Source organism: Lepisosteus platostomus, chromosome 6 (genome assembly GCF_059453375.1).
Source record: "Lepisosteus platostomus isolate fLepPlt1 chromosome 6, fLepPlt1.hap1, whole genome shotgun sequence".
Classification (NCBI taxonomy): Eukaryota; Metazoa; Chordata; class Actinopteri; order Semionotiformes; family Lepisosteidae; genus Lepisosteus; species Lepisosteus platostomus.
Window position 1 is genome coordinate 9,020,424 of NC_142616.1, and position 19,593 is coordinate 9,040,016.

The 19,593-nt window shown below is 47.0% G+C and overlaps 2 protein-coding genes across 2 annotated transcripts; both read right to left on the minus strand.

Moving 5' to 3' along the window:
- Nucleotides 1–1,088: 1,088 nt before the first annotated feature.
- On the minus strand, nucleotides 1,089–6,377 carry LOC148660050 (zona pellucida sperm-binding protein 4-like). Its single transcript, XM_088637620.1, has 15 exons — nucleotides 5,979–6,377; nucleotides 5,426–5,545; nucleotides 4,803–4,921; nucleotides 4,483–4,684; nucleotides 4,081–4,199; nucleotides 3,353–3,452; nucleotides 3,157–3,279; nucleotides 2,902–3,074; nucleotides 2,678–2,775; nucleotides 2,478–2,605; nucleotides 2,131–2,311; nucleotides 1,902–2,043; nucleotides 1,717–1,792; nucleotides 1,519–1,607; nucleotides 1,089–1,320 (listed from the first exon to the last, which is right to left on the minus strand). Exons 1-14 carry the CDS (start codon nucleotides 6,340–6,342, stop codon nucleotides 1,522–1,524), a joined length of 2,031 nt encoding a protein of 676 aa, XP_088493746.1. The 5' UTR covers nucleotides 6,343–6,377; the 3' UTR covers nucleotides 1,089–1,320; nucleotides 1,519–1,521.
- A 3,788-nt stretch (nucleotides 6,378–10,165) lies between these two features.
- On the minus strand, nucleotides 10,166–14,484 carry LOC148660051 (zona pellucida sperm-binding protein 4-like). The gene is made up of 15 exons (XM_088637611.1): nucleotides 14,052–14,484; nucleotides 13,797–13,916; nucleotides 13,431–13,549; nucleotides 13,144–13,345; nucleotides 12,883–13,001; nucleotides 12,314–12,413; nucleotides 12,117–12,239; nucleotides 11,856–12,028; nucleotides 11,618–11,715; nucleotides 11,397–11,524; nucleotides 11,090–11,270; nucleotides 10,861–11,002; nucleotides 10,676–10,751; nucleotides 10,464–10,552; nucleotides 10,166–10,267 (listed from the first exon to the last, which is right to left on the minus strand). Exons 1-14 carry the CDS (start codon nucleotides 14,452–14,454, stop codon nucleotides 10,467–10,469), a joined length of 2,070 nt encoding a protein of 689 aa, XP_088493737.1. The 5' UTR covers nucleotides 14,455–14,484; the 3' UTR covers nucleotides 10,166–10,267; nucleotides 10,464–10,466.
- Between the last annotated feature and the right edge of the window lie 5,109 nt (nucleotides 14,485–19,593).

Consider the following 19,593-nt stretch of genomic DNA (forward strand, 5'->3'; position numbering starts at 1 on the left):
TGAACGGGGAAAAAAATGCGCGCCCTATCATACCCTAATCAGAAGAGCTGCGGATGTAGCATTAAAAACTGAACATTCGCAAACAATTGCATATTCGTACAAAGAGGCTTGATCTAGCACTTCATACTTCGTCGCGGTGTGATTGATTAAAATTGGAAGAAGTAATCGGTTTCTCGTTCTCTTAGACATGTGCACCAAGGGACGTGCAAAGATTCAACCCGTCTATCGAGGGACGTATTTCGAAAGGCTTGGAGTGGCCACTTTCCGAAGAAAATCGTTGTTGCGTCTTCTACGCAAAGCACGTTCGTCACCTGGGGGGGTTGGAGAAACAGGATTTTTTTAAGGCGTACTACTTTACTTAAGTGCACACGGGTAGTGGATAACATCCGCAAAACATCGGAAAGTCTACCATCCCACAGATGCAGAATAAGTGATTTTCACAAAACAGAAGTGAACCTATATCCAAGTTCTTTCATAAACTGTCATCATCCATATTTAAATAAACCCACTTCTACAGCTAGATGCTTAAAAGGGAGTGATTAAGGGTACGCCTCTTGCTCACAAACCATTCCAGATGACCTTGTCACTGGTGTAGAGAGCATCATGGAACAAGAAGTTGAGATACCCTGTACACCAATGGTCTCACAGGTAATTGCAGCAGTGAGGTCTGTACTGACAGAGACACTCTGGTTAACACTGCCTGAATCACATCACTCATGCAAGCAGGATTTTACACACCTTTCATTAAGGATACAGGTCCACAACCTCATTGTGGAAGCTAGAGGTTACCCCAACTCCCACACCTTCAAGGTAGAGCAGAAGGTAAAGATGTATAAATTTCCTCTTAGATTATGTCGCATACTTTGCAAAAACCTTAAAGTTCCTTTTGTGAAAACACTCTGCTTTAGCAAAAGCTCACACTGCCCTGATGCAAAGTATCCAGAACAGAAAGAAGCCCACAAGATAGGGTTATTGGAATCTAGGAGTCAGGTTGACACTTGAGAGCTGAAGCCAACTTCACCCAAGACACTGGAAGTAACCTACATAGACCAAGGAATGACAGGCTCTCACTGTAGCAACTAATATCAATACCAGAAGGCAATATTAGACCCTTACAGTTGGTAAGCCCATGACACACCATAGATAACTGCATCTATTTTACTTGCTCAAGAGCCCAGCCACCCACCCCCACCACAACTCCAATTACACAGCACACAGTCACCACTTGCAACATCTTTATTAGGACTAACTTCCTCCAACAAAATCATCCAGCCACACATAGGCTGCTGGTCCCTGGAACACAAGGCAGTAGGTAGGAACCTGAAAGAGGATAAAACCCTCTTTGAGCACAGGAAGAGACATTTCCTTAAGAAGCTTGCAACAGGAGCAGCATTATAGTTGGGAATTACAGTAGGCATTAGATATGAGACATACATCCATGCCCTAGAGGGCAATCTTCAATTGTATTTTGTTGACATACTCGGCATTAAAAAGCTGATCAAGGAGTGCACTATGTACCCCTCAGTCCCTGGGGCCGTTCTCCTTTCCAGGACAGGGGGTCCTGACACAGCGCCTGTCAGCATCAGGGTTCTCCAGCACTGGGATTTCTGCAGGAGAAACGGGAAGATACTGTTGAGCAGCTCAAAGCAAGGCATCAGATGAGCACAGGCAGAAGGAACCCATGCTGGGGAAGAACATGAAACTGCAGACACTCACCGCGGCCATCAAAGCAGCCCTCCACACACTGCCGCTCGGATGGTAGACACAGCTCTGTGGAGCACATGAAGTAGATCTGGAGGAGAGGGGAATGGCAAGAGGGATTTTAAAGTGGGGATTACAGTGACAACTCAGAATGTGGCTCTACAGGGATCTAGAGAGCCTGCATCCTCAAAAAGCCTCACCTCCTCATTGATGTAGGAGTAGGAGGTGCTGTCCAGGAACTGGAAGGTCTGGATGTGGAAGCGGCGGTGGTGCTTGGGCAGAGGCAGCTTGGGGTGGATGTGGAGGGTGGACGTGTGGCCGTAGTCCAGAGGATTGGGGCAGCTGCAGGGAGAGGCACCAAGATCAGGACACTGCCTGCAACGCATTGACCAGCCCAGGGACAGAGCTGCACACGTAGGAGCCCCTCACCCATCATAGAGCAGCACCCAGACAGCCTGGCCAGAGCGGGGGTAGGCAACACAGTAGTGCACCAGCAGCACCAGGTTGGGGTCTGGAGAGTTCAGCAGTCGCACCTCCAGGTAGACTGGGTTCCCCAGCAGGAGCCGGAGGGGGCGGTGGTACTGAGGGTAGAACCTGGAGTAGCTCTCGTCTAGAGGATTAGGAGAAGGGATGGGTGGAGCTGTATGCTGTGGCCGGAGCATAAAGCCATGGCAGAGTGGAGTCTAGTATAGCCAGTCATTTCTAACCCCCTCAAGCCATGTTGCATTGTACACTCCCCTCTACAGAGGAGAGCAGTTGAGAATCCAGCAGCTCACCTGTAGCAATCCGGAGCTGCACCCCAAACACTCCCTGGGACAGGACAGCAGAGGGCAGGTAGGGGCTCTTCACCAGGTAGCCTGTGCTGGCCAGGTTCCCCTCAGCATAGCGACACTCCACCAGCAGCCTTGAGAGCAGGAGGAGGGGAGGAATATGGCTTGCTAGCACAATAAATCTCCATGATCAAAACCCTGCTCACCTGAAGGGGCTGTCCCTGGTAATGACCCCATAGCTCTGTATATTCCGTCTTGCCAGTGTCTCCACCTCAGCCAAGTAGATGGTGGTCTGTCCTACCACCTGAGCAGAGAGCAAGGTCAGAAACCATCAACTGCCTCTTGAGCAGTTCCTCCTCCTAATAAAGGAATTCTATACTCCTACATAGACTATTGGGAGAAGCAATTTTAAAGGGATCAGTATACTCACAAAAGCATGGGTCCCACAGCCAGTGACAGGGAATTTGAAGATGGCAAATTCTGAGGTACAGATGACTGGGGTGCAGGATGTGTTGCCAGCAATCACCAGGCTGGCAGGATCCACAGGGGGTACAGAGATGGTCCGAGGGACAGCAAAGACAAAGTGCTTGTCAGCAGTGCACTCTGGGGAGAGAGGAACATGTCAGGATCTTCATTATTCTGGTCAGGAAGGTGCCTGGGACTGGGTCAGTAAGGAGAGCCCTACCCTCCAGTGGATAGTAGCAAGAGGATGTTTCTGGGTCCACACAGCATCCCTTGGCCAGGCAGTGGGCTGGAGAAATTCTCCCTGGACCACAGGGCACCCGATGGCTCCTGGGTAGTTTACATCCTGGGAAGACCAAATTGGATCCTTCAGCACAGCTCTGTTGCTCCATTACCAACTCTCAAACCTATTCACTCACCCTCCCTTGGTTTGTAGGGGCGATAAGGGCAGGACACCACAATCTCTCCTCTTGGGCCATCATTGGGATGGTACACCACCTTCACAGTGTAGTGTTGGTCCTGCAAGGAAGAAAAGAGGGATAAGACATGCAGCTGTGCTGGCGACATCTGCAGATAGCCAACCCCATTTCCAGATCTGAAAGTACCCAGAACTACCAGAAGGGCTATTCTGTAGAACAGCAGAAGTCATGTCTACAGCCCACAACCTGAAGGTGAATGATGTGCAGTATTAATTCCCCCCTCCCCATCCTATTTTAAGGACTAAATGCTCACAAATATATTCCACATTGAGCATCCTGGAGTGACTCATCCGACAGGTCACGCCATCTAAAACTCCTACTGAAGTGTATTGGCACATCAAGTTCACTGTTCCATTTACTTCATGTCCGACAGATAACAGGCTGGCTGGAAGGAATCTATTCCACACCTCCTGTCAAGAATTCTTGTTTCTTAATTGATCAGTCACTTTCTAGTCACCCTCTAATTTAGTCCAACTCTTGGGGACTCACCAGGCTAAATTAACACTGGTCATCTGAACCAGCTTCATCTAGACCAATACCCATTTGTTCAGACAGGGTCTTACTTTCAAGCATATTGTAGAACTGGAAATGGAAGGCATGTTCATTGCTCATAGTACAGGGCGGTGTATATAATACTCAGGAAATGCAAAGCCCAAGCCCAGCCTCACCACAAGCCGAACGTGGCAGCCAGTGAACAGGATGGTCAGGGTGTTCAGGTGCCGCCCTGCAGTCACGGAGTATCCACAGGTTGGAGTGTCCAGTACAGACACCAGGCTGCCAGAAGAAGCTGCACAGGGTACACAAGAACCCAATTTCATATATTGCAGGTACAAAAAGCTAAAATCAGTAACAGGTGCCGTGTATGCATTCCAGCACACTGGATAGAGGCAACTATCATTTTAAGGTGCATCTGGCATCATAAGGAAGCTCCAAACAGCAATCAGCACAATGTCAAGGCACACTTAGGGAGCACTGGAACCGTTCAAAATGCCATTTCAAGCCCCCTGTTCCATGAGTGGCCAACAAGCAGCAGTCTTGCTAGGTAACACCCTCCTTCCCCAGTCACTCACCCTGAACCTTGATCTCCTCCAGGGGGCCAGCAGGCAGGGTCACAGTCATGCACACCTCACCGCAGGAGATGGTCAGGCCTCTAGGGGGTGGAGGGGCAGGGGCAACTGGAACATGGCAGGACACCGTGCCAGTCACCCATCTCTTCTGCTCTTTGTCATAGTATCTCACTGTCAGAGCATAGTGTTGCTGCTGGTTCTTCCTCTGTGGTGGGGAACAGAGGTTGCAGGTTAAAAGCACTGATGTAGAGCCATTTGGAGCAACTAAGGCACCATTGCTCTCACAAGCTCCCAGGGAGTCCAAACCCAGAACTTGCCCTTACCCAGGTCCTGATGTAACACCCTTTGTAGGAAGCCACCAGCACCAGCCAGCTCCGGGTGGTCCACACCTTGTGCCCACAGTGCTTTGGGAGACTGTTGACCGAGAGAGGAGCCATCTTGCCTGGGAGAAGGTGGAGTGTTAGAGGCTTACAGGTAAGTGGCCTTTCACAGCAGCTCTGTACAGCACCAGAAAGCAAGAAAACAGAGCTTGCCCTTTCTAGGGACATCTACTGCATCATGCCCCTAGTTCTGGTCCTCCACACTTGCCTGCTCCTCTCTCAATTTAATTGACCAAAAGGTACTGAACTGGAATGCATGCAGGTTCTTTGGTTACATTGGAAACTGGAGAATATGCACGATGGCACACACCCTGCGTCTTCATAAAAATCAGACACACAAGCATTAGTATTGTTCTTACCTAGCAGAGCACATCCCCCTGCTAAAAGTGGTTTCGAGCATCTTGTGCAAAGACATACCCATTTAGCGAGACAACCCATTGAGCAAAAAAGCACATTCATTTGGAGGCACTGTAGACTTCTAGATTTAGGAGAGATAGTCACAGAAGTCTTCACCCCATACATTGTATGGAACAAGATTTCTCAATCCATTCAGGGCAGAACCTCACCCTTCAGCAGGTAGACTCGGCTGAACCGCCTCACAGAGAACTTGAGCATCATGCTGCTCTTGCCACAGGACAGCAGGGGGCGGCTGTGGGATTGCTGCTGCTCGGGGTCACCCTGAGAGTCTGGGAGGGAAGAGAGGACAGCATGAAGAAATGTTACTGGGCACAAGACATTCACGTTGGTAGCTGCATCAGCAAGGGACCAAGTGAAGGTTTATTCCCATGCTGAAAAGAAGAAACCGTTCCAGCTGTGGAATCATCTCCAGGTAAAGGCTCCACAGCCAGATTGGTTCCCTTTTCAGCATGTAATAAACATCTACTTGCTCCTGTGAAGAGCTACAAGAACACTTCACTCTGGATGAAGATTCCTTCAGAAGGAATTCCTGCTGTAACCTACTTGAAGGAAAGGAGCAGCCATATGCCAAGGAGTCATGCAGATATTCCACTGGTCATGAACACTCCTATGCATCCAGACTTCCTCTTAGAGGAAATACAGAGGAACTACTTTACTACCATGCAGTTGTATTCACTCCACAGATTTGAAGAAACTCCCTACCAGGATCAGATGAGGGAGGATCTGCTTCAGAGGGACCAGTTGTCACTGCTGCCTCATCTCTCTGCACATCAGCACCAGAGTCCTTATCCAGTTCTTCCCCCTCAGCATCAGAGCTCATTTCCATCAAGTCCTGCTCTTCCCCATTTAGCACCCCTCTCACCTCTCCAGCAGAATAACCATCGTATCCATCTGGTGGGGTCTCCTGGAATACAGGACTACCCACATTTGGCTCAAAACCATCATAACCTTCCTCATCACCAAAAACAGCACCTGGACCCTTGAGCTGGGCTTGGGCCACTGCAACACAGAGCCATGCTAACAATCCAGGCAAAAGGAAATCCATCACTCCCACTCCTCTCCCCATTTTTCACACAAAAACACTTCAAGAGAAAGAATAACTATCGGTCCTGCTGCTGGGGCTTATATACACGCACTGAGACGCGCGCTGTGCTGTGGGCCAATCAGGAGCAGGTAAGGAAGTCCAGAAGATTCTCACATGCTGAGGTTTCGGACGCGGTGGTGCGAGTGAAATCACGTGACACGGCTTGCCTGCCCGGATACGCTGCGTGATCAACTTGTTCTTGTATCGTCAGTCTAAACTGAAACAATATAAAATATAACCTTGACAAGGATAAAGAGTTACAGCAAAGCGGAACCGTAAATTTCATTAATTCAACTTGTAAACAATCTCATTAAATTGTGATGAAATGCCGTTGATCGAATTGCACTGTGATGTGTTTGCATTTCACAATGATTGTTCATAATATTAACATCATAGCTGTAATGCAGATCGCGGTAACTTTCACTGTGTTCGAAGATCTCGCTGTGTTGACGACCTGAGCAAATTGAAACGCCAGCAAACACCTCCGTATGACAATACATTCTCACGAGCTGATAGTAGGCATGAAGGTTGAAAGCGAAGGCAGATGACAACAAGTTGATTACAGGAGAGTCTTCTTCAAGGTGAGAAGTGTGTTCATAAAGGGGACATTTATCCAGTTAATTTCCGTTCAGTTGTATTCCTAATACGGACAGAGTGCGAGTCGGCATTACTTTTTAAAAACGCATCTTCTTGAGGTTGACCCCCCCTACAGACAGCACAAACGATGAAACCCATCTCATTCGTTAGTGCTACGTTGTGCCGGTTTGTGCTGTTGAAAGTAGCGATTTGCTGCTGTCGGTTCCGAGATATAGCGCCTTGTTTTTTCTGGTAATCACGTGACTGTATAAGCCAGTTTAAAGGTACCAACACACTCGGTACTTTTAACTACTCGATGTGATGAAAACAACGGGTGCAATTTGTTTCGGTGAAAACTTCTCGCGAATTGCAATTGTAATCTATAGTCACATCATAGTCATAGTCATAATCATAGTCAAGTTTTGCTAGCGTTTGTAACGATCATTATAACGTTCTCGACAAATGAAGCTTTAAAGAGGTCTTCGCTGGAGATGCAGACAATATATCAGAAAACATTTCAGCTCTCTGCCACTGGGGTCAGCTTATCAAAGATCACAATTGAAAGATCTGATGGTCGCGATCTTTCTGTATTTGCGTCATACTTCGAAAAGGGAGGCGCTATTTTCAAATGCAAAACTTCCACCCCACCGAACTCAAATTGCACAAAATGCAAACCCGTTGATTTAATCACATCGAGTAATTAAAAGTACCGAGTGTGTTGGTTACATGTTCGGTTGTATAAAATCCTTTCCAAGATTCCCCTGGTCTGCATGTGAGACGGTAGAGTTTCCAATGTTGTTTTGCAGTCGAATTATGAATTACCTGGGTTATCTTGGTGCATCGTGCCCCCTTTAAAAAACCCTGATTCTTTTTCACATTTAAGATTTTTTCTTTTTGCTTAATCATCAATCAGTCAAAGTTGATTGATCAAATCCACAACAATACAGTGTGCAGCAGTAGTAGCTGGCAATGAAATGTCTTTTCTGCGAGCTCACCGGGGCTAAAAATCACAAAATTCAAGTTACAAAATAAGGTTACATAATAATAGATAATAGTGCAAACGAAATGGAATAACATAAACTCAGACAGAGCTCAATATAAATAGAGCTGCGATGTGTCCAGGGTGTATGCACTACATTACAGTATGTCCAAGTAGTGCAGTGTGCCGAATACAATGAAATGTATGAAAACAATGGTCTTGTGATACAGAAAGTTACAGTACTAATCCTAACTTTTTTAAAAATACATGGCTCGAAACACAAATCTTTAAACGGCCCTTGATTTGCGTACCGATTTAGAAAGGACCCGATGAGAAACCGATGACTTCGGTGTTTTCAGTGGAGATCGGGTTCATGGGTATTGCATAGGTGACGAGGCTCATAAGGGGGAAAATACAACTAGCCGAGCAAGACCTGAGACCAGAAAGTGGCACAACATGGTTACCGAACATCCGTATACAGCATAGTATGAATATTAGGACAAGACACTGATAAAACAGTATTGATTTATTGATTGTTTCACTGGTGTCTATGGATATTTTAGCATTGTATGATAGCATAATAATCTAGACATTTGTAGAATAATAGCACCAGAGAGCTGACAATACATAATTACACTTTTCTACTTGAAAGCAAGTGTTAAGTACAAAAATGTCCTTTTAACTGCAACAGGACTGAAGTTTTGCTTCTGGGCTCCTCCCATTAACTCTGTAAAGCCAGTGCAGTATCCCTGTCTGTGGAGGACACTGCACCTGCTGCTCATATTAGATCCAGGCACCTAGATGTGCAAATATGGTAAAATCCTTCTTCCTCCTCAAATATCAGACTATCTCCTATGTTTACCTCTAACAGTAGCTAAAAAAAAAAGTGAGTCACCCTTTTCATCCTCTTTGAAATTGTTTACTACAACTCCTCGCTCACCAGGGTGCCTACATGCACAGTGAACAAAACTGGGTACGTGCAGACCTCAGCAGCCAGTATCAGGACCAGGGCTTGTAGAAGCAATCCAAACATTCTTTTGAAGGGTTTTTAGGGGACTGGTTCTGTGCCTGCTATTTTATTGTCCTACTGTATTGCAAACCCCTTTTTTCCCCCCCCATTTCTGTAATTCTGCTGCCTCCTTTGTTTGGTTTTTACTGCTGTAAAGTGGTTTGAGAAGCCACTTTTAAAGGTTCCAGCTGAAGTTCATTAGAACATATTGTCCTGCACTGAAGTGAAACCACCATCTGGAGGAGTACAGTTAAAGCTGGTCTAAATCTCCAGAAAGTCCTAAAACCCTCCCCCTGGAGGGTTTCAAAAATGAAAATACCAACAAGAGTGCTGCCATCACTATTGCATGGTAGCAAAGCCCTTTAATATCTTAAACATTAGGACTTGGAGTATCTGTCAGTCACCAGAGAGTGACTCTTTAACTAGACCAGAAATATTTCATTGCCATTTGGAATTGAACATGTACTATTAATACACATGAAAAGCTTCCAACTGCACCCATGTACAGTATACTTTATATGCCCTAGATAGAAGAACTGCTCCAGTCCCCATGCGTACTTCTGGCCAAACCATCACATTTAGGTAAAGGAATGAGAGCCAGATGGAGAGATGCAGCACCATTTGGAATGGTTGCACTGCCTAAAACCCACTCACTCAATGGAGAAGAGCTTCACAAACATTCTCTAATGCAATTTGTCTGAAGCCTCAGGTGATGTCAAGCTTGAGAAAGTAACACTATTGAAGAGATGAGACACCTGGGAAGTGAGATCTATTATCCTGTTCTAATATTCCTGTAAACTATGCAGTCTAGTGGCTTGAAGTTGGCTTTGTGCCCACTACATAGGATTTAACTTGCAGATGGTAGAGCACAGAAACACAAGATGACACCTGCTACAGGGCACAGCTGTATTTGTACTCAGTATCCCTGGTCACCTAAAGGGACTGCCCCTGGTAATGACACCATAGCTCTGGATGTTTCATCTGGCCAGAGTCTCCACCTCAGCCAGGTAGATGGTAGTCTCTTGCACCACCTTAACAAAGACAAGGTGGGAGCAGGGTCAGTCCAGACACTGGAAGTAACCTACATTGACCAAGGAATGACAGGCTCTCAGTGTAATAACCAACAAATACCAGAAGGCACTATTAGGCCCTTGCAGTTGGTAAGCCCATGACACACCCTGGATAATTGCATTCATTTTACTTGCACAAAAGCCCCCCCTCTCCAATTACACAGCACACAGTCACCACTTGCAACATCTTTATTAGGATTGACTTCCTCCAACAAAACCATCCTGCCACACAGAGGCTGCTTATCCCTGGAACACAAGGCAGTAGGCAGGAACCTGAAAAAGAGGATAAAACCCTCTTTGACCACAGGAAGAGACATTTCCTTAAGAAGCTTGCAACAGGAGCAGCATTACAGTACACCGTAGATATCATGAGACATACACCCATGCCCTAGAGGGCAATCTTCAATTGTATTTTGTTGACATTATACTCAGCATTAAAGGGCTGATCAAGGAGTGCACTATTATGTACCCTTCAGTCCCTGGGGCCTTCATCCTTTCCTGGACAGGGGGTCCTGACACAGCGCCTGTCAGCATCAGGGTTCTCCAGCACCGGGATTACTGCAGGAGAAACAGGAAGTCCCCAAGGGGAAGATACTGTTGAGCAGCTCAAAGCAAGGCATCAGATGAGCACAGGCAGAAGGAACCCATGCTGGGGAAGAATATGAAACTGCAGACACTCACCGCGGCCATCAAAGCAGCCCTCCACACACTGCCGCTCGGATGGTAGACACAGCTCTGTGGAGCACATGAAGTAGATCTGGAGGAGAGGGGAATGGCGAGAGGGATTTTAAAGTGGGGATTACAGTGACAACTCAGCATGTGGCTCTACAGGGATCTAGAGAGCCTGCATCCTCAAAAAGCCTCACCTCCTCATTGATGTAGGAGTAGGAGGTGCTGTCCAGGAACTGGAAGGTCTGGATGTTGAAGCGGCGGTGGTGCTTGGGCAGAGGCAGCTTGGAGTGGATGTGGAGGGTGGACATGTGGCCGTAGTCCAGAGGATTGGGGCAGCTGCAGAGAGAGGCAGCATGATCAGTGGCTTACAGGCAGTGCCCTGACCAGCCCAGGGAGAGAGCTGCACATGTAGGAGCCCCTCACCCATCATAGAGCAGCACCCAGACAGCCTGGCCGGACCGGGGATAGGCAACACAGTAGTGCACCAGCAGCACCAGGTTGGGGTCTGGAGAGTTCAGCAGTCGCACCTCCAGGTAGACTGGGTTCCCCAGCAGGAGCCGGAGGGGCCGGTGGTACTGAGGGTAGAACCTGGAGTAGCTCTCGTCTAGAAGACGGAGAAGGGTTGCTTACATTTTATACTGCTGTACCATGTTGGGAATTTTACAGAAAGCAGGTTGTCCAAACAAAACATTAGGTTTTTAGCTACTGTCCTTCTGCCAAGATGCGTCACCTGTAGCAATCCGGAGCTGCACCCCAAACACTCCCTGGGACAGGACAGCAGAGGGCAGGTAGGGGCTCTTCACCAGGTAGCCTGTGCCGGCCAGGTTCCCCTCAGCATAGCGACACTCCACCAGCAGCCTGGAGAGCAGTGGAGGATTACACAAGTGCTACCACCTAAACAGACCTGAGATCATGAAATGGAGCTCAGAACTACATGGTATCCCTGCTCACCTGAAGGGGCTGTCCCTGGTAATGACTCCATAGCTCTGGATGTTCCGCCTGGCCAGAGTCTCCACCTCAGCCAGGTAGATGGTGGTCTCTCCCACCACCTGAGCAGAGACAAGGTAGAAGCAGGGTTAGTCCATGCTTAATAACCACCCACAGGAGGGTAGTCCACCTGTTCAGAGGAACCCCATCCAGTCTAAATTTTAGGGCTTCTTAACTGGTCCTTTTCCCCCACTGTACTCACAAAAGCATGGGTCCCACAGCCAGTGACAGGGAATTTGAAGATGGCAAATTCTGAGGTACAGATGACAGGGGTGCAGGATGCGTTACCAGCAATCACCAGGCTGGCAGGATCCACTGGGGGTACAGAGATGGTCCGAGGGACAGCAAAGACAAAGTGCCTGTCGGCAGTGCATTCTGGGGAAAGAAGGGCAAGTCAGGATTTGTCCATTCCCATTTAGGGTGGGAAGTTGCCTGGGACTAGGATGGTATGGAAAAGGCCTACCCTCCAGTGGATAATAGCAAGAGGATGTTTCTGGGTCCACACAGCATCCCTTGGCCAAGCAATGGGCTGCGGTGAGCCTCTCCGGACCACAGGCCACCTGATGGCTCCTGGGTATCTTGCAGCCTACAGTGATCGGATTAGACACGTCAGCACAACCAGGGAAGGAATGGCTAAGCCAAAGAGACCTATCCACTCACCCTCCCTTGGTCTGTAGGGGCGATAGGGACAGGACACCACAATCTCTCCTCTTGGTCCATCTTTCGGAACATACACTACCTTGACAGTGTAGCGGTGATCCTACAACAATAAAGGCTATTAATCCACTGCTGGGAAGAAGTTGAAGATGCCATCAAATGCAATTCCTTTTGCTCAGGGACCAGCTGTGGTCTTAGCAAGTAGCTAGTTACATTAGTATGCATAGGCTGCTAAGGAGCAAGTAAAGGGTTATTCCATGCTGGAAAGAGATGGATAAAACACTTCAGCTGTGAAGCTCTTTGGGTGTGAGCACCCTCCACCTGAAGAAAGAAGGCTCCACAGCCCAAACAATGCATATCCCACCCCCCAAAAAAATAGCCTTACTTGTTTAAAGACTCCAAATATGCCAAACATACAGCCAACAGGCATTGCTATTATCTTAAAGAGGTATGTGAAGATGCTAGAAGCTCAGTCATCTTACTGCAACACAATTGCCTGCTAGGATGACTGGGTTATTTGTCAAGGGTCCAACAAAGTTCTGTTCATGAAACCATGAAGTGAAGCTCCTCACCACAAGCCGGACATGGCAGCCAGTGTACAGGATTGAGAGGGTGTTCAGGTGCTGCCCTGCAGTCACGGAGTACCCACAGGATGGAGTGTCCAGGACAGACACCAGACTGCCAGAGGAACCTGCACAGGGACCACAAGATTTATGGTCAGATTTCACGGCCCATACTATGAACAAGGTGCTAAGAAGTATTCACATCTATTCAGCAATACAGAAATGCACCGACAACCCGCTGAAGTGGTGCTCTCACTGCCAATCACTCACTCTGAACCTTGATCTCCTCCAGGGGGCCAGCAGGCAGGGTCACAGTCATGCACACCTCACTGCAGGAGATGGTCAGGCCTCTAGGGGGTGGGGGAGGAGGGGCAACTGGAACATGGCAGGACACAGTGCCAGTCACCCATCTCCTCCGCTCTTTGTCATAGTATCTCACTGTCAGGGCATAGTGTTGCCTTTGGTTCCTCCTCTGCAGTGGAGAAGAGCATCACAGGTTCAATTCCTCACTGACAAACCTCACCCAGGCATGTTTGAGCACCAGACTGGCTCCTTACCCAGGTCCTGACGTAACACCCTTTGTAGGAAGCCACCAGCACCAGCCAGCTCCTGGTGGTCCACACCTTGTGCCCACATCTCTTGGGGAGGCTACTGACCAAGAGAGGAGGCATTTTACCTAGGAGAAGTAGGAAAGAGGGGGGTTAAATTCATGCAGCTAAGCTCACTCTAGCTCTAAGTAACAATGACATCCCTTGCAGATGGTTCCTCTCAAGTCCTGTTAATGCATTTGTTCTGTGCCTCCTCCTGTGGGAACTTACAGCAAGTCCCCCACTCCAGCCTGTCACAGCTGCTTGCTCATGTTATAACACTATGGTCGGCTTATGCTGCAGGATGCAGGTACAGTGGACAGGGCAGAACCTCACCCTTCAGCAGGTAGACTCGGCTGAACCTCCTCACAGAGAACTTGAGCATCATGCTGCTCTTGCCACAGGACAGCAGGGGGCGGCTGTGGGATTGCTGCTGCTCGGGGTCTCCCTGAGAGTCTGGGAAAGCAACAGGACAAGGAATGAGATGCATTATAGGTGTTAGGCTGAGTGGAGTGTTGGGGGGAAAGAACCAGCTGATCTATATAGAAGTGTCCATCCCCTTGCTTCAGCTGAGAGTGAACACTACCTTACCACTTTCAGGTGAAGGGTCCTCAACTCCAGAGGGGCCAGATGTCACAGCTGCTACATCTCTCTGCATGCCTGTGCTGCTCTCAGAAGCCACATCAGCACTAAAGTCCTTGTCCATCTCCTCCTCTCCCTCAGAGTTAGAGCCCATTTCCATCAAGTCCTGCTCCTTCCTACTCTGCATTACTGACTCCCCTCTCACACCAACTCCACTTCCCACAGAATGACCTTCATATCCATCTTCTGGAGACTCCTGGAACAGAGGACTACCCAAACTTGCCTCAAAACTATCATAACCCTCCTCTTCATCAAAAAGACCACCCTTGAGCTGGGCTTGTACCACTCCAACACAGAGCCATGCTAAAACTGCAGGCAAGAATAAAGCCCCAACAATACCACCAGCACCCATTTCCAAAGAAATCAAATACAAAGCTCTAGAGAAAGCATAACTTTCTACTCTGCGGCTGGGGTTTATATTCAGGCACTTTGAAGCGCGCGCGGTCCTGTAAGCCAATCAGCGTCCGGTAAGCAGGCCACAACATTCTCACGCGCTGAAGTTTGTACTGGGGTTGAGGATGAGATCTCGTGACACAAGATGACGGCGCAGATATGTACGGGACAGCGTTTAGCTACATTGTTCTGAATCAGCCTACTAAACTAAACCAATTAAAGTCTAACGTTCACTAAGATATAGAGTTACAGTATTGACTGCATTAAACGGGAGTGGTAAATCTCATTAATACAAACTGTCAACAATCCCATTATTAAAGATTGATGAAATGCTGTTCATAAACTTCAGCGTAAAATGGAAGCGTAAGTTCCGCATTGATCTTATACAGCATGGCTGTTGCTGTGATCATCGCGGTATTATTTACCGAGTTCGAAGATCTTGCTACTGTATGAGCTCAGTGAAAAGCTGGAAAACACGCTGTATTATTTATCGATTGTATGAACCTAATCAAAACCTAAGAAATACATTCGTAAAGCGAAAAAGATTTCCATAGAAAAAAATGTGCTTCCTTGGTGTTCTCTTAATCAGAGATTTTTTTTTCATTGATAAATGAAGATGCGATAAAAAGCTTTAACGGGAGAAGCGAAACTAATGTCATTAAGGCTGTGTAAAACTCTTTATCCAGGTGAACGGGCGTAGCAAAGAGAAATGCTATTAATGAGAACATATTTTCATGCGAACACATTGCTGTAGCTTGTGGGAAATGCAGCTCATTTTACACGTGTTAAAACACAAACAGCGAGGATCATCTCTCCTACCACCACTCCCCATAGCCCGTCTTAATTAATCTGGTCGTGTCTGTACCCAGCTCCGCAATAAGCCGGGACCTATTCTTGGCACCGGCTGCAACAAGCGACACTATTTGTCTGTTTATATGAGAAAACATTATGTGGATCGAATACGTCCGCATAAGATGGCGAAAACAGAACTTCTGTCTCATCCTATAATGTTAAATACGTTTTAACTTGTCCTTTACATAGTAAGCACTTTTACCATTAACGCTGTCCTGCAACAGTTTAGCGTAAATGTAATCTTACTTTCTTGTATATTGTGTTAATAAGGCAAGGATATCCCACCCGGATAAACTGGTGTTTTTTTCCCTCAACATTTCGCTTGTATTGGTGTAAATCCACCTTCTATAGGGGTACTGTATATGGGTCTCTTTTAAGTGTCTCTGAAGAGGACTGTGAAGAAGCTTGACCTCACAGGCTGTTTACATCTCTGATTACATGAGATGGGTTTTCTGTTTCGGGGCAACTAGTTCTCAGACAGTGTCCTTCTGCCCCTCCTCACACACACCTGCTGGTTTTCATCCCATTCCACCATTGCTAGATGATTGAAGTGTTAATTGATCTAAGAAGTTGCTTCCGTTGAATATGGGTATTTTTTCCCCTCTTCCAGAAAAGTTTGGGATTTTCTTTCACTTCCGAAATACTTAAAGCCCCAACATGTTAAAGGTGGGAACAAACACTTCAAATTAACATGATGTCATGGAAGGGGGAGTAACTGCTGGAACAAAACCCAGCACGTTTGTGGGGGCACCAGGAGCCCCAGTCGTCAGGTACTACCAGCATATGCAGGTACCTTACCAGTTTTGGAAGCTTTGACAGCAACAAGTCTGCCCAGATGTAGTGACTCCAGAATAGAAGTCAACTGCTGTACAGCTAGAGCCTGGCTTACAATTGCAAACCCCCCCTTCAGAATACAATGTTGAAGGCTAGTATTTCACTATCTAGACTAGTAATGGTCTTCCAACGCAGTTACTCTTGTAACTGAGTAGACAGCTGGCTGTTTACATGGAGCAATTTGGGTTACTTTCCTCTTGAGGATCTTCAGGAAATTTCAAGCTCCAGCTTTGGGTCCAGACACCATATGCAGCAGAGGTCAAGAGCAACCGATTTATTACACAGCTGGTGCCCCCTTCTCTTACTAGCATGTGTTTTTGTACTGGGGAACTGATTGTTTCTGTGAACACAAAAGCCAACCTCCTGCTGAGTGGGTTTATACAGCAGTGGCTGTAAATGGAGTCAATAGCTGCCTTGAGTACCTCGTCACTACTGAGGAGTTCATGCTGTACACTCCTTGATGTCACGATCGCTACTCCTCCTCTTAAGGGCGCTCCAGCCCTTCCTCGTTCTACCTCATTCCCCACACCTTGTCCCTTATTCCAGCCCCTCTTTAGTTCCACCTTAAATGCCAGGCGTAGACGTCACCTGGGATTCTTCATTGAATTCCGCTTCATGAGAGCCCAGGATCCTGCTGTGTCTGGCTCCATTATGCTTTTAACTTTCTGATCCTGATTCCCTTCGCCGGTTCCAACCCAGTTCCTGTTCTCCCCCCAACCCCGGATGGTTCACCTGGCCATGGACTTCTGCCTTTTTTTCTGATTACCCATTTGGATTTCGTATATGGATTGTTTGCCCCGGACTTACTTCCCCTGGACACCTGCACTCCTTGGACACGCCCCCTTGTCTCCATCCCTTCTCCTGCATGATTTTATTCCTACTGTGTTTTCACCAACTGGATCGTATTGTCTGCATAGGGCCCGGAAAGAACTGCTTCATGAAATTCAATTCTTGACATGCAGATATGCACTCATTTCAGCAAATACAGGCCTTCCCCTGTGCTTTGGGAAAGAACTGTATACAAAATCAGTGGTTTACACCATCTAGAAATTTAGATCCTTCAAAATAGAGCAATTCCAGTAAACAAGTATAGCCCAGAGACATTGGGATATTACTATATTCATTGGAGAGATTTTAATTAACTCGGCTCCCACATCCACTAGACAATAGAAGACATCCAGTTCAGCATTTTTATTAGGATTCACTTTCTCCAACATCTTGGACCCAGTGCCAGTTCCTAGGACCCTGAAAAACAAAGATAAACAGTGAGTGGGCAACAAACTGATCAAGGAGAAATTCCATTGAATTCACAAAAGTAATTCATACATCAAGCGTCCGTTACTACAGTACATACACAACTTCAAGAAATCCATAGTCTACAGACCACTCACACTAAAATCTGACAGATATGGATCAGGGAAATTATGCAGCCATTAGTGGAAGCAACTGCTAGGAGATAATGAAGTAGAACATAAAACAATTATATATATATATTATTGATGGAAAATATATAATTTATCTCTATTCAACACTACAGTATTAATTCAAGCACATTGTGTAATATGTCGGCTGTCTTAATATATCTTAAGCAGCTCCAACAATTGCAGCTACAGATCAAAGGACAAGACTTGGGACAGGACTTAGCAGGTCAACTCATGTTACATATCAAAGGACAGCTACACATCAAAGGACAGGACTTGAGACAGGACCAACTGGTCAACTCATGCTACATATCAAAGGGCAAGACGAATACACATGAAGCTGTGAAACAAACCATCTTCCTGAGATCATACTGTATATAAGAGCTGGGAAACCTTTGCGGTTTGTCTGTTCTGCGGGGCAGACCCAACGCGCGTTGATGCTCAATAAAACATCTTAATCCACGAAAGACTGTGTCCTGCTCCTTGGATGAAGGATTTCCCACAACAATAATTACCCTTCAGTCCCTGGGGCCCTCATCCTTTCCTGGGCAGGGGGTCCTGACACGGTGCCTGTCGGCATCTGGGTTCTCCAGCACTGGAATTTCTTCAAGAGAGGAGCAGTCAGCAGGTTCCCAAGGCAAAGATACTATGGAGAAGCTCACAGCAAGGGATCACAGGGCTCACAGAAGGAACCCATAATAGAGAAGAGCTTAAATATCGCCTACCGGTCACACTTGGGAGTGGAGGATGCAGTCATCTATCTGCTACACAGAGCTAACTCTCACCTGGAGAAGAAGGGGAGCATTGTGAGAGTCATGTTCTTTGACTTCTCCAGTGCCTTTAACACCATCCATCCACCTTTACTGAGAGATAAGCTAAGGGTGGCGCAGGTGGACACTCCCATTATAGTCTATAATCCTGCCCTGGATTATAGACTATCTGACCTGCAGGCCACAGTATGTACGGCTACAGAGCTGTGTGTCCAAAATGGTTGTTAGCAGTACTGGGGCCTCACAGGGGACTGTCCTTGCTCCATTCCTGTTCACCTTTTACACCTCTGACTTCAGGTACAACTCTGAGGCATGTCCTCTGCAGAAGTTTTCGGATGACTCTGCAATTGTGGGGTGTATTACAGAGGGGAGGGAGGAGGAATATACTGTAGGAGCTTGATTACCAACTTTGTGGAGTGGTGTCATCTTAACCATCTCCAGCTTAACACCAGCAGGACCAAAGAAATGGTACTGGACTTTCGAAGGAATAAGTCTCCGCTGAACCCTGTTTCCATCCAGGGTGAGGACATTCCTACAAGTACTTAGGGGTACACCTGGATGATAAACTGGATTGGTCTGGTGACACTGACGCCCTGTACAAGAAAGGTCAGAGCCAACTCTATTTTCTTAGGAGACTCAGGTCCTTTGGTGTGTGTGGAACACTGCTACACATTTTTCATGAATCAATGGTGGCGGCGGCCATCTTCTACGCTGTTGTGTGCTGGGGCAGCAGCATCATGGCAAGAGATGTAAATGGGCTCAATAAACTGATCAAGAAGGCTGGCTCTGAGCCTTGACCCCCTGGAGGTGGTGGCTGAGAGGAGAATGCTGACCAAGCTCACAGCCATCATGAACAACACCTCTCATCTGCTTCATGGGACTGTTATTGGGCAGCGGAGCACTTTTAGCAACAGACTGCTCCAGCTACGGTGCTCAAGGGAATATTTTCACAGGTCCTTCCTCCCGGCAGCTGTCAGGGTGTACAGTATAACGCTGCCCTAGGCCAGGACTGTTAGCCCTTCATCTGCTCGTCTATGGACAGCATGTTGCTCCATTGTACTTTTTGGACACTCAATCTGTATATACCTATGCACATTTTGCACATATTTTATTGTTTTTACAGTGACTATGATCATATTTTGCACACACCTATGTATTTATTTTTATTTATTTAATTTTATATTTATTTTGTATTACTGTACGTATTCTAATTTTTCGTCT